We start from the raw sequence: 14,807 nt of genomic DNA, 5'->3' as shown, positions 1-14,807 counted from the left end.
ACCATCCTGGCCAACATGGTGAAACCATCTTTACTAAAATGCAAAAAATTAGCCAGGCAGGTGGCACATGCTTGTAGTCCCAGCTACTCAGGAGGCAGAGACAGGAGAATCGCTTGAACCTGGGAGGCAGAATTGAAGTGAGCCGAGATCATGCCACTGCACTAGAGTCTGGCAACAGAGGGAGACTTAATTAAAAAAAAAAACAAAAAACAGAGGCCAGGTGAGGTGGCTCATGCCTGTAATCCCAGCACTTTGGGAGGCCCAGGTGGGCAGATCATCTGAGGTTTTGAGTTTGGGACCAGCCCGACAAACATGGAGAAACTCTGTCTTCATTAAAAATACAAAATTAGCCAGGTGTGGTGGTGCATGTCTGTAATCCTAACTACTCTACTCGGGAGGCTGAGGCAGGAGAATCGCTTGAACCTGGGAGGCAGAGGTTGTGGCTAACCGAGATCACACCATCGCGCTCTAGCCTGGGCAAAAAGAGCAACACTCCATCCCAAAAAAAAAAAAAAAAAAAAAAGAAGGCCGAGGTGGGTGGATCATGAGGTCAAGAGATCAAGACCATCCTAGCCAATTTAGTAGAGCCCTGTCTCTACTAAAAATGTAAAAATTAGTTGGGCTTGGTGGTACATGCCTGTAGTCCCAGGTACTTGGGAGGTTGAGGCAGGAGAATCACTGGAACCCAGGAGGCAGAGATTGCACCACTGCACTCCAGCCTGGTCGACAGAGCGAGAGACTGTCTCAAAAAAAAAGAAAAAAGTAAGTTATGCAATAATGTAGTACAGAAAGGCAAGACCAAAGAATACCTTTCTTATCATGATAATTAAATTTCTGATGCTGGTCCCAGAATAATAAAATCTTGGCATTTTTCATATCAAATGCTTACGTACCATGATTTTGCCTCCTTTGTATGTGGCACATCTTTACTGTCCATTATATTTTATCCAGAGAACTAAATGATCTGCAGCCTCTAGCTTGACATACTCTGCATCATAAGGATCAGAGAATAAAATAATTCCTTAAGTCACAAACTTCCTCAGGCAGTTCTGCTACTACCCTTCTGCACAATACGTTAAAGGCATATCATACAACTAATTGTTCAGCAGCAAAAGCAAAGTTTACATATTACATCTTTTTTTTTTTTTGAGAGTCTAGCTCTGTCACCCAGGCTGTGGTACAGTGGCATGATCTTGGCTCACTGTAACCTCTGCCTCCCGAGCCTCCCAAGTAGCTGGTATTACAGATACCCACCACCACACCCGGCTAATTTTTGTATTTTTAGTAGAGATGGGATTTTACCACATTGGCCAGGCTGGTCTTGAATTCCTGACCTCAGATGATCCACCTGCCTTGGCTTCCCAAAGTGCTGTATTACAGGTGCATGCCACCGTGCCCAGCCAAAACATAAAACTTAGGCAAAATTATTTGCTCTGGGGGATACAACTTAATTCCACATTCATAATATTCAATTTAAAAAAGGACCTCAGGCCAGGCGTGGTGGCTCACGCCTGTAATGCAAGCACTTTGGAGGCCAAGGCAGGCGGATCACCTGAGGTCGAGAGTTCAAAAACAGCCTGACCGACATGGTGAAAGCCCACCTTAAAAAAATTAAAAAATAGAAATAAAAATAAAAAAGGACCTCATTCTTAGCCAAATTCTTAGACCCGTAATCTAGGACTATCATAATCTAACATTATCACAAAAGCAAGTTTATGTTGTCCTAATTTTACTCAAATCTAAGAAAAAAAATTAACGTTCAAGTACACATAGTGTCAAAACACTTCATACAGATTATAGCACTAATTTTTTCAGATAAAATAAAAATAGATTTTAAAATTTTTTTATCATTTTTCAACACATCAGTAACCAAATAGAAAATGAAAAAAAATATATAAAAGCCTGAGCAACATAGTGAGACTTTGTCTCTACAAAAAATTAAAAAATTAGCCAGGCATGATGGCACACACCTGTAGTTCCAGCTACTCTGGAGGCTAAGGTGCAATGATTGTCTGAGCCCAGGAGTTCAAGGCTACAGTAAGCCATAACTACACCTGTGAATAACCTCTGACAACTACTGTACTCCAGCCAGGGCAACATAAAAAAAAAGACAAGGAACCAATAATTAGGATATACAAGGAACTGTTGCAAATCAAAAGTAAATAATTTTACTATTTTTTCATGGAAAAATGGGCAAAGAGTATAAATAAGCAAACCACAGACGCAGAAACTCAGCTGGCTTACAAGTGTATGAAGAGATCTTCAATCTCAATTAGTAATCAGAGAAATGTCAATTAAAGCAAAACAGGCCGGGTGTGGTGGTTCACGCCTGTAATCCCAGCAATTTGGGAGGCCAAGGCAGGTGGATCAAGAGGTCAGGAAATCAAGTTCATCCTGGCTAACACAGTGAAACCCCATCTCTTCTAAAAATACAAAATATTAGCCAGGCATGGTGGCACGTGCCTATAGTCCAGCAACTCAGGAGGCTGACAAAAGAGAATCACTTGAACCCAGGAGGGGGAGACTGCAGTCAGCCAAGATCACACCACTGCACACCAGCCTGGGCAACAGAGCTAGACTCTGTCTGGGGAAAAAAAAATGTATAAAGAAAGGGAGAAAAAGAAGGAAGATCAACAGAGAGAAAAGGACAGCCTTGCCAAAGTGCCGGGCAGGGAGGGAAGTGGGCAGGGGCCGACCCCGGAGGCGCTAGGGAAACCTCTCCACTGGGCGGCTCCCTGTTTCAATCTCCTAGCAGTACAAATGCTGGAAGCCTGTTAGCAATTAAGCAATTTCGAGTTTGTTTTCTTCTAGAAAATGTAGGTTTTTCTGCCTGCCCTCCCTTCTTCCAACATTTTCCCTTCTCGTCCCACCTTTGCCATCCGTTTTTTTTTTTTTTTTTGAAAGAAAGAAAGAGAAAGAGAAAGGGGAGAGAGAACAGGCGTCTTGCTCTATTGCCGAGGCTGGGATGCAATCTAAAAACAGTATTAAAAACCTCTTTTATGCTGATAATTGTACTTAACAGCGGTGACAGGAAGGAATAAGGGAAGAAAATAACAGCCAACCAATATTTCATTTAAGTCTGTGAAATGCTATGCAAATGCTGAAGAGTGAATTTACTTCCAATTATGTGATCACTTTCAAAATAGGTGTAATGTGATACTGAGAAAAATGTATGTTCTGTGGACCTGGGGTGAAGAATTCCATAAATATTCACTGAGTTTACTTGTTCCAGGTCTGAGTTCTAATCATAGATGTCCCTGTTAATTTTCTATTATCGTTGATCCGTCGAATATTAACAGTGTGGTGTCAAAGTCTCCCACTATTATTATGCGGGAGTCCAAGTCTCTTTACAAGTCATTAAGAATGTCTTATGTATCTGGGTGTTCCTATATTGGGTGCATATATATTTATAATCATTGACTCCTGTTGTTGCATTGATCCTTTTACCATTATGTAATGTCCCTCTTTGTTTCTTTTAGTCTTTGTTACTATTAAAGTCTATTTTGTCAGAGACAAAAAGTTACAACTCCTGTTTTTGTTTTTTTTCTCTCTATTTGATTGGTAAGTCTTCTCCAATCCTTTGAGTCTTTGTGTGTCCTTGTTTATGAGATGGATCTGGATACAGAGTGCCGATGGGTTTTGACTTTTTATTCAATTTGCCTATGTCTTTGATTGGGGCATTTAATCCATTTAAATTTAGGATTAATATTAATATTTGTGAGTTTAATATTGTCATTTAATGCTATCTGGCTATTTTGCCCATTAGTTGATATAGATTCTTCATTGTGGAGATACTCTTTACCTTTTGGTAAGTTTTTGGGATGACTGATACTTGTTGTTCCTATGTGTAATGCTTCTTTCAGAAGCTCTTGTAAAGCAGGCCTGGTGGTGATGAAATCTCTGAGTGCTTGCTTGTTCGCAAAAAAATTTATTTTTCCTTCATTTATGAAGCTTAGTTTGGCTGGATATGAGATTTTGGGTTGAAAATTCTTTTCTTTGAGGATATTGAATATTGACCCCCACTCTCTTCTAGTTTGTAGGGTTTCTGCTGAGAGATCTGCTGTGAGTCTGATAGGCTTCCCTTTATGAAAGGTCAGGCTTTCCTGACCTTTCTCTCTAGCTGCCCTTAGAATTTTCTCCTTTATTTCAACCCTGGTGAATCTAACAATTATGTGTCTTGGGGTTGCTCTACTTGAGGAATATCTTTGTGGTGTCTCTGTATTACCTGGAGTTGAGTATTGTCCTGCCTTACTAGGTTAGGAAAGTTTTCCTGAATAATATTCTGAAGAATATTTTCCAGCTTGGATTCATTCTCTTCATGACATTCAGGTACACCTATCAAACATAAATTAGGTCTTTTCACATAGTCCCATATTTTTTGGAGACTTTGCTCATTCCTTTTTACTCTTTCTTCTCTAGTCGTCTCTTCTCGTTTCATTTCCCTAAGTTGCTCTTCGACCTCTGATATCCTTTCTTCTGCTTGATCAATTCAACTTTTAAAACCTATCCATACTTTGTGGAGTTCTCGTATTGTATTCTTCAGTTCCATTAATTCACTTATATTCCTCTCTAAATTGTCTATTCTCATTAGGATTTCGTCAAACCTTTTCTCAAGGTTCTTAGTTTCTTTACGTTGGGTTAGAACAGGTTCTTTTAACTCACAGAAGTTTCTTATTATCCACTTTCTGCAGCCTAATTCTGTTAATGGAACCCACTCGTTCTCCATCAGGCCTTGTTCCCCTGTTGATGAGGAACTGTGATCCCCTGTAGAGGGAGAGGCATTCTGATTTTGGGTATTCTCAGCCTTTTTATGCTTGTTTATTCCCATCATTGTAAATTTATCCATCTTATCTAAGACATATCAAATATATCAATGGGTGCAAGAGGGTGAGTAGGGTGCAGAGGGAGCGGGAAAATCACTCTGAAGGGTAAAAGTAGTAAAATACAGTAAGAAGGGTCTTGTGAAGCCCATATGTAATAATGTGCAAAGAAGTGATTAGAAATTTTGAGTCACTCAACTCCCTATACCTGAGGTCCCCCTTTAAAAATCTTACCCTTCTTATAGATGAAGAAACCAAGACACTAAGTTACAATAATATAAATTAAGCTACCAATGACAAAGTACTCAGTCAGCCTTCTGCTTTCTATTGATAACACTAACCTGCCCTAGTTATATCTAAAGATAAATTTACTTTCATACAGATTTCACAGCTTCTCAACAGCAATGTACCTGAAAAGATAAGAAAATTTATATATCCTTCCATGTGAGTCTTGTGATTCATTCAGGCTGTAGTTTAAGTTTCCTTTCAATTATTCCAAGGAGAATCAGCATGACCAAGCAAAGCAGGTTCCAAAGGCAGAAAGCAGAAGCAATACGATGCTATGGAAGTACCTTTCTGAATAGTCTCTTCTGCCGTTGTAGGGCCTTGGGGCAACCCTTCAATGTAAGTGCTTGGCAACCAGTCTGCTGAGATAGGTTGACCTTGTAGCTTTTGTAGTCTCTCTTGTACAGCACTGGTCAGATCTACATAAGCCTCATCGATGCTAGCACGTTCAATCACAGCAAAACGAGACATTATCTCCATCACTTCAACACTGGCTTCCCGGTACCTAAGTAATACACGGATCATTTATGCAGACAATAAACAAAGCCAATCTTCAGATTGTCTGCTCCACTCCCCAACTGCCATAATGAACAATACTACACATAATCAAGAGATGGGGCTTAACAGAGACTAGATAGTAGCAACAACTGAAAGGGTCAACAGGCAGGCAGATGGTCAATAACAGAAGCATGGAAAAGGAAGAACTACAGAGCCAAACATTTTTAACACAATGCCAGAATTACCAACGCAAAAAGCATTCAGGCCATTAACATGTCTATATGATAAGGAACTCCCTAAAAAGCAAAGAAATGCCTTAAATTGGTGTATTACTGTGATTACTTATTCCTTTTATTTTCATATATTCACCAAGAAGTCTTCTAATTCTGTCTTAAACAAACAAAAAAAGGAATTTACACAGAACACTACACTGATCAGTGAACCAAAAGTATCTGGTCTTCCTCAGGACAGTATTTTCTCACTGTAAATTAACAAAGTGACATGGATTTTATACTTCAATGGTGAGTTTGGTTAACATGTGAACTGGTCATCACCACATATACATACATACCTTAACCAATCATTTATAGATACACTAATATTCAAATTATCAAGTTGAAGATAAGCACCTAGAATGTGGTGATATGTCTGGGCAGGCAGGCAACCTTCCTCAGGGTACAGATACCAATCTCACCATATGCTTTCTATTCAAACCTTAATAAGCAGCTCTTCTGGCTATATAGCTAGTCTTCTATGACAATATGCAGCTATTTTCTTTGCTTTAGTTTGGACCTGCTTTGTAGTGTCCAGTTCTTTGTTCCTACTGAATTTATATTTACCATAAAAATGAAAACATTGGTACCTCTTCATCATGACACCAATAAAAACTAGTATAATTATTGTTCTAAAACATTCTCAAATTAGAGAAATACTTGACTTTTTTATTTTTTAATCTTTATTTGGGCCAGGAAAAGGATAGGCCTCAAAGAAAATAAACAGCAAGGCCAGGTGTGGTGGCTCATGCCTGTAATCCCAGCACTTTGGGAGGCTGAGGCAGGTGAATCACTCCCGAGGTCCAGACTAGCCTGACCATCATGGAGAAACCCCTCCATAAGGGAGTGAAGCCAAAAGTCCCAACTCTCTAAATATGCCTTGGTCTTTTTGGTGACATACCCCATCCTGAAGCTGTTAGTCAACACCTCAGCTTCCCAAGTAGCTGGGACTAGAGGTGTACAACACCATGTCTGGCTAATTTATTTTTTTTTAATTTTGGTAGAGACAAGGTCTTACTACATTGCTTACTGAAACTCCTGAGCTCTACTAAAATACAAAATTAGCCAGGAGTGGTGGTGCATGCCTGTAATCCCAGCTATTTGGGAGGCTGAGGCAGGAGAATTCCTTGAACCCGGCAGGTGGAGGTTGGGGTGGGCCGAGATCGCTCCATTGCACTCCAGCCAGGCAACAAGAGCAAAACTCCATCTCAAAACAAACAAACAAACAAACAAAAAACAAGAAAGAAAGAGCAATATACTCACACACAGCCAGAAAGGGATACTTCTAACATTGTGAAATATATATTGGGTCTCCATCCCGTTTTCCTGGCATGCAACTCCAAAAATCCTTGGAATCACCGAAGTGTTGTCTTTTTGTACACTAACGTTGACTGACAGTTTCAGGATGGGGTAGGTCACCAAAAAGACCAAAGCATATATAGAGGGTTGGGACTTTTGGCCCCACCCCTCAATTTCTGGGGAGGGAGGGGCTACAGGTCAAGTTGATTACCCATGGCCAATGGTTTAATCAGTCATGAGTACATACATAACGGAGCCTCCCTAAAAACCCAAGAGGACAGGGTCTGGAGAGGTTCCAAATAGCTGTAATAGCAGAGATTCCTGGAGGTGGGTCATCCAGGGAGGGCATGAAAATTCCCCATCCCCTCTCACATGCCTTGCTCTACATATCTCTTCATCTTTTTTGGGGGCGGGGGGCGGAGACAGGATTTCACTCTGCTGCCCAGGCTTGATCACAACTCTGCAACCACAATCTCCTGGGCTCAAGTGATCCTTCCACCTCAGCTTCCCGAGTAGCTGGGACTAGAGGTGGACACCACCATGTTGAGCTATTTTTTTTTTTTTTTTTTTTTTTAATTTTGGTAGAGGAGGTCTTACTACACTGCCCAGGCTGGTCTCAAACTCCTGAGCTCAAGCAATCCTCCTGCCTCAGCCTCCCAAGTGCTAGGATTACAGGTATGAGTGACCATGCTCAGCCTATCTGTATCCTTTGTAATATCCTTTATAAACTAGTAAACATTCTCCTGAATTCTGTGAGTTGCTTCAGCAAATTAATCAAACCCAAAGAGGGAGTTGTGGGCACCCCAACTTAAAGCCAGCTGGACAGACATTCTGAAGGCCTGGACTTGTGATGGAAAAGGAGGAGGGGGTGTTCTTGTGGTACTGAGCCCTCAATATGTGCAATCTGATGCTATCTCCAGGTAGACAGTGTTGGAATTGACTTGGGAGGACACACAGCTGGTCTTTGCTGCTTGGTGTGTGGGGAAATGTCTCCATACCTTTGGTCACAAATGTCTTCTGTATTGACTGTTCTTATGGTGTGAGAGCAGAGGAAAACCATAGTTTGAGTTTTTCCAAAACAAGGCTGTTTCAGTGCTTCCTCGCAGCCTCTTGGGCAAATCACTCCAAAGTATTTTTAAGAGTACTTGGAGGCCAGGCATGCTGGCTCACGCCTGTAATCCCAGCATTTTGGGAGGCCAAGGTGGGCTGATCATGAGGTCAAGAGCCCAAGACCATCCTGGCCAACATGGAGAAATCCCATCTCTACTTAAATAACAAAAAACCCATAGATGGGCGTGGTGGTGCGTGCCTGCAGTCTCAGCTACTCAGGAGGCTGAGGCAGGGGAATTGCTTGAACCTGGGAGGCGGAGGTGCAGTGAGCGAAGTTCGTGCCACTGCACTCCAGCCTAGTGACAGAGCAAGACTCCATCTCAAAAAAAAAAAAAAAAAGGTTGGGCGTGGTGGCTCATGCCTGTATTCCCAGCACTTTGAGAGGCTGAGGCAGGTGGATCGCGAAGTCAGGGGTTCAAGACCAGCTTAACATGGTGAAACCCTGTCACTAAAAAAATAAATAAATAATAAATTTTTTAAAAAAGTATTTGGAAAACTTAATCTTCATTCAACTTTATCTTCTTTTCTTGCAATAATTCCAATGTGGGACTGGCTGTGCCACTCTACCTTTAGACTGAGTTAAGCATGATTCCAATACCACACCACATAGTATAGTATAGTGTACCTTTAGAACACAGATACTAGAATCTTAAAAAACAGGTGTGAATCCTCAGTCTTTCACTTAGCTGTGTAAACTTTTTTTTCTTTCTTGAGACAGGGTCTCACTCTGTCACCCAAACTGGAGTGCAGTGGTGTGATTTGGGCTCACTGAAACCTTTGCCTCCCAGGCTCAAGTGATCTTCTCACCTCAGCTTCCTGAGTAGCCGGGACTACAGGTATGTAGTACACCTGTAGTGCTAATTTTTGTATTTTCTGTTAGAGATGGGGTTTCCCCATGTTGCCCAGGCTGGTCTCCTGGACTCAAGTGATCTGCCCACCCTGGCCTCCCTAAATGCTAGAATTACATGCATGAGCCACCCAGACTAACTTAAATTATTTAACTTCTCTGAACTTGATTCCTTATCTGTGAAGGGGGAGTAATATTAGTACCTACCTTATAACAATGTCAGATTTAATAGACATATTGCCTATAAAGAGCTAAACACTGTGCCTGGCATGTGATATATGCTCAATACATACTAGCTGTTAGGATTAATGGCTGGGGTCTGTGCCTACCTCTGACTTAGCTATGCTGATACATATACCCCATTCCAAGGCTAAACTTCTAATATTTGCAGAGAGATAGCTTAATCTAAAAACAAAGAAAAGTAATCTCCCTTGAGATTATTCAATTATGGCAACTAATTCCTGATATTGTACTAGAACATCAGTTAAACTCAGCCTTTCCTGGAAAAACTCTGTTTTACAGTCAACTTAATAACTTCAAATACTTTAGACTTTTGGAAGGAGAACATGGGAATTGGTATTAAATCTTAATTTAACAACCAATTTTGAACAATTAAGAAACTGAATAGATGTCAAAGGCAGCAACTCTTATGTTACAATGGTTTTGAACTGTCCCTGAGACACAAATCAAAATGTTTTTTATTTCAGAGACAAGATTATTGACCAAAAAGAATTTTTTCCAGATGTTATTTACAGAGAATAAATTCAAAACACCAGTTCTTAGCCTCATGAAGTATTATTTTCGACTCCTTTATGTCTCCATAAGCAATGTTTTTTCTTACTTGGTGAGGTTAGCTTTCCCACGGGACTCACGAACTTGTGCCAGTAGAAGATCTGGACATAACTTCTTAGCATCATCTGCCCACATACTTCTAGTGACCCCAAATGCACGAGCTTCATAACTCACTGCAATTATTCTAAGGTTAGAAAAAAAGAGAAAACAGAAAACATATTACATGATCACAAGTAAAATTTAACACAAGTAAGCTATAAACATATCAGAAACTTTTTGACCACAGATGCTACCATTTAATCCCAAATGAAGCAGTTCAGAAATCTCAAAAATAGGGCCAGGCACAGTGGCTCATGCCAGCAATTTCTACACTTTGGGAGGCCAAGGCAGAAGGACTGCTTGAGGCCAGGAGCTTGACACCTGCCTGGGCAATATAGTGAGCCCTGCCCCCAACCAACCCCCATCTCTACCACCCCCACAAAAAATAATATCAGCTTGGTATGGTGGGATGCTCTTGTAGTTCTAGTTACTTGGGAGGCTGAAGTGTGAGGATTACTTGAGCTTAAGTCAAAGCTGCTGTGAGCTGCTGGTGCCACTGGTCTCTGGATGGGTTAACAGATAAAGATACTATAACAACAACAACAACAACAAAGCACCTACCACAGTGCCACTGTGTTACCATTGATTAATAGTTGTAACAATAACAATGATACATACCCACCACCCTTCCATGATTTGTACTGTACAACTGCACAAGGTTTTTTCCTCAAATGAGGATTTTGCCGCTGCTCCACTTGAACAAAAAAACAGTCCATGTCCACCAGAGCAACCACTCGATCCTGTCCAGTAGCCATTTTTCTGTAATACAACATTTTATGGACACTTAGCAAATGCCAAGGAAAACTGTAATTCCCTTCTTTCACTGATGAGTTACCATGAGCATGGGAGAAAGGAATGAAATAGGCATTTAAGGGCCGGGCACGGTGGCTCACGCCTGTAATCCCAGCACTTTGGGAGGCTGAGGCGGGTGGATCACGAGGTCAAGAGATCGAGACCATCCTGGTCAACATAGTGAAATCCCATCTCTACTAAAAATACAAAAAATTAACTGGGCATGGTGGCGCATGCCTGTAATCCCAGCTACTCAGGAGGCTGAGGCAGGAGAATTGCCTGAACCTGGGAGGCGGAGGTTGTGGTGAGCTGAGATCGCGCCAATGCACTCCAGCCTGGGTAACAAGAGCAAAACTCTGTCTCAAAAAAAAAAAAAATAGGCATTTAGGCCGGGCGCGGTGGCTCAAGCCTGTAATCCCAGCACTTTGGGAGGCCGAGGAGGGTGGATCACAAGGTCAAGATATCGAGACCATCCTGGTCAACATGGTGAAACCCCGTCTCTACTAAAGATATAAAAAATTAGCTGGGCATGGTGGCGCGTGCCTGTAATCCCAGCTACTCAGCAGGCTGAGGCAGGAGAATTGCCTGAACCCAGGAGACGGAGGTTGCGGTGAGCAGAGATCGCGCCATTGCACTCCAGCCTGGGTAACAAGAGTGAAATTCCGTCTCAAAAAAAAAAAAAAAAATAGGCATTTAAATATACAGATTAAGTATTCCTTATCTGAAATGTTTGGGATCCAAATGCTTGAGATTTTGAATTTTTTCAAATTTTGCAATATTTGCATTATAATCACCAGTTAAGCACCCATAATCAAATTTCAGATTAGGGATACCTGAGTGGAAAAAACACAGTTTTTAAAATTCTTTCACTCAACAACAATCAACAAGGTAGATTTCTGTGACCAAATGTGTGGGGATTTCTCCCCACCAACAAAGCAATCAATTCTGCAGCAGACACCAAGTGGGTATCCTCCAATTTGTGTCTGACATTATCTACCTGGAGAGTCAGTTCTCACAGGTTGACGGCTCAGTCCTACAAGACTGCCCCTATTTCTGAGGCCAATCACAAGCCACAGGTTGTTACTGCCTGGCTATAAATTGGGGCTTTCATGACCCTCTCTTTGGGGTTGGTTAATTTACCAGAGTGGCTCATACTCAGAAAAATCACATTTACTAGTTTATTATAAAGGATATACAGATGAAGAGATACAAAGGGCAAGGCATGTCTTCCCTGGAAACACCACTCTTCAGGAACCTCCTTTTGTTCCTATCCAGAAGCTCTTCAAACCCTGTCCTCTTGGCCCTTTTATGAAGACTTCATTGGCTAGGCATGACTGACAACCCATGTAGAAATGTGGACAAAAAGGTATGATCTAATACTAATAGGCAGCAAGGCCTGTCTGTTCAGATTCTTCCTGGCCTCTCTGGTAGCATTCCTTCCTCCAGGGTATGGGGTAGAAACTCTTCTGAAATGAAAATCTTATGACCCAAAAGCAGAAAGCCAGGGGAAGATGAGAGTCCTGCTTCGGGCAAATCAAAGGAAGGCAGAAGGTCAGAGAGAAATTCTGTTTTCTGAGGCTTGCTTCAAGAGCCCCGACATTATAACGAAAGCTAGGGGAGTCATGAGCCAGGAACCGTGGACAAAAACTAGCATACATATATCATAAGATCACAGATACTCAAACTGTACTGCTGGCATAGGAATAAATTAGACAACTGTATGAGGGTAATACGTATTAAAAAGCTTTAAAAATACCCTCAAAAGAACTGACCACAAAAGATACAAAAATAGCCAACTGGCACATAAAAATAGGCTCACCATCATTAGTCATGGGGAAATGGAAATTAAAATCACAATCTATATCACCAAGGGAAGAGAACCAATATTAAATCTAGTTGATAGACAAATCTCACGTACAAACTCAGGGAAAAGAGAAGCAGGAAATGATACATAACATCATAGCTTTCATGAAAAATGTCAACTTTTTACTCTGAGATACTTTTAGACTTAAAGAAAATTGCAAAAAATGGTAGAGTTCTCCTACTCCCAGTTTCCTAATGTTAACATTTTACATAACACAATTATCAAAACTGAAAAATGAACGTTGGTATATTATTAACTTTATGCTTTACTCTCCTCCAATCTGTTGACATTTCCTTGGTTGTCCCTTGTTTTTCATGACCATGACACTTTTTAAGAGTATTTTGAGAATGTCTCTTAATTTGGGTTTGTGGGCCGGGCATAGTGGCTCACACCAGCACTTCGGGGGGCCAATGCAGGCAGATCACAAGATCAGGAGTTCAAGACCAGCCTGGGCAACACAGTGAAATCCTGTCTCTATTAAAATACAAAAAATTAGCTGGGTGTGTTGGTGGGCACCTGTAATCCCAGCTACTCAGGAGGCTGAGGCAGGAGAACTGCTTGAACCTGGGAGGCGGAGGTTGCAGTGAGATGAGATTGTACTACTGTAGTCTAGCCTGGTCAACAGTGAGATTCTGCCTCAATAATAATAATAATAATAATAATAACAACAATTTGGGTTTGTCTGATGTTTTCTCATGATTAAGATTATGCATTTTTGGCAAGAATATAATGGCATTGGAAGAGATTTACTATAGAATCCCCGACTCAGACCCATCTTCCAGTAAAACGAGGCAGATCATCTCCACCATCCGGACGCAGAATCTTCCCAACTGTCAGCTGATCTCCCGAAGCTACTACTCCCCCATCTACCTGTCCTTCGTCATGCTCTTGGCTGCCCTGAGCTTGCAGTACCTGACCACACTCTCCCAGGTCACAGAAGACTATGTTCAGACTGGAGAATACTGATCTCAAATCTGTCAGGAAGCTGAAGTTCACCATGAAATGGATTTACTTTTTTTCTTCAAGGATGGATGTTGGCTTCTACTTTTTTTCCTTTTACTTTAATCCCTAAAAGAACTCTGTGTGGCCGGGACCTTTAGGAAACTGAAATGCAGTTGAGAAGAAAGGGTGGCTCACCGCAGCAACCTGTGCTTGGGGGAGGTGATGACTGTGCTGCTTGTGGCTCATGGCAGAGCATTCTGTGCCACGCTTTAGTTGAAATGGCTGCATATGGGACTGTCATGAGGTCTTATTTAGTGTGATCCTGGCTAGAAAATTAATTAAAGCAATTTGAAGCAACCTTTGGAAAAAAAAAAGAATATAATGGCATTGATGTGCTCTCCTCAGTGCATCACATGGGGTGGGGGGGAATACAAGCTGTCAGTATATTTTATTACCTGTTTAACCATGATGGATTAAATGTTTTTTTGCCACATTTCTCATTATAAGGTTACTATTTTTCCTTTTGTAACTTAAAAATATTAAAGATACTTGATATCAAAGATACTTTCAGACTGCAAACATCTTGCTTCTCTTCAACCTTTCAATCACTAAGCACCCATCAGTGGCTAGTGCCTAACAATTACTTTGTAGCATTCTGTGATTTTCTACCCACTCATGTAAATTTCTCAAACACACAAAAAAACTCACTCTAACAGATAAACATACATGAAGTTATGAATGGTAGCTTGGAAGAACAAACCTTACATGCTTGAGAGTGGATGCCAATAATTTAACATTTTTAGTAATATGGAAGAAGAAATATAAAGCAGTGGCTCCCAAAATTTCCTATATATTAAAATCATCTGGAAACCTTTACTTTTTTTTTTTTTTTTTTTTTTTAAAGACAGAGTCTCACTATCGCCCAGGCTGGAGTACAGTGGTGCAATCTCAGCTCACTGCAACCTCCGCCTCCCAGGTTCAAGCAGTTCTCCTGCCTCAGCCTCCCCAGTAGCTGGAATTACAGGCAGGCACACCACCCTGCCCAGCTAACATTTTTGTATTTTTAGTAGAGACAAGGTTTTGTCATGTTGGCCAAGCTGCTTTAAATACTATTGATATCTGACTGCCACAACTATATATACTAATTTAATCGATATGAGTATGACCTGGGCATGGGGGATTTTTAA

General features: G+C 41.1%; 1 protein-coding gene across 4 annotated transcripts in view; it reads right to left on the bottom strand.

The window, feature by feature from the left end:
* Positions 1 to 14,807, bottom strand: part of POLH (DNA polymerase eta) — a 42,178-nt gene that overhangs the window by 25,780 nt on the left and 1,591 nt on the right. The window contains exons 2-4 of one of the 4 annotated variants that reach the window (XM_002746578.6): positions 10,641 to 10,781; positions 9,973 to 10,107; positions 5,393 to 5,610 (exon numbers count right to left, since the gene is read on the bottom strand). In XM_002746578.6, the coding sequence (XP_002746624.1) occupies positions 5,393 to 5,610; positions 9,973 to 10,107; positions 10,641 to 10,777 (490 nt within the window). In that variant the 5' untranslated portion in view covers positions 10,778 to 10,781. The remainder of the gene's footprint in view (positions 1 to 5,392; positions 5,611 to 9,972; positions 10,108 to 10,640; positions 10,782 to 14,807) is intronic. The other 3 variants (XM_078369224.1, XM_035295714.3, XM_035295715.3) reach the window with 3 other exon arrangements.

This window comes from Callithrix jacchus, chromosome 4 (genome assembly GCF_049354715.1).
Source record: "Callithrix jacchus isolate 240 chromosome 4, calJac240_pri, whole genome shotgun sequence".
Classification (NCBI taxonomy): Eukaryota; Metazoa; Chordata; class Mammalia; order Primates; family Cebidae; genus Callithrix; species Callithrix jacchus.
The sequence above is the reverse complement of the archived record's forward strand: the minus strand, read 5'-3'. Positions and strand labels throughout refer to the sequence as shown.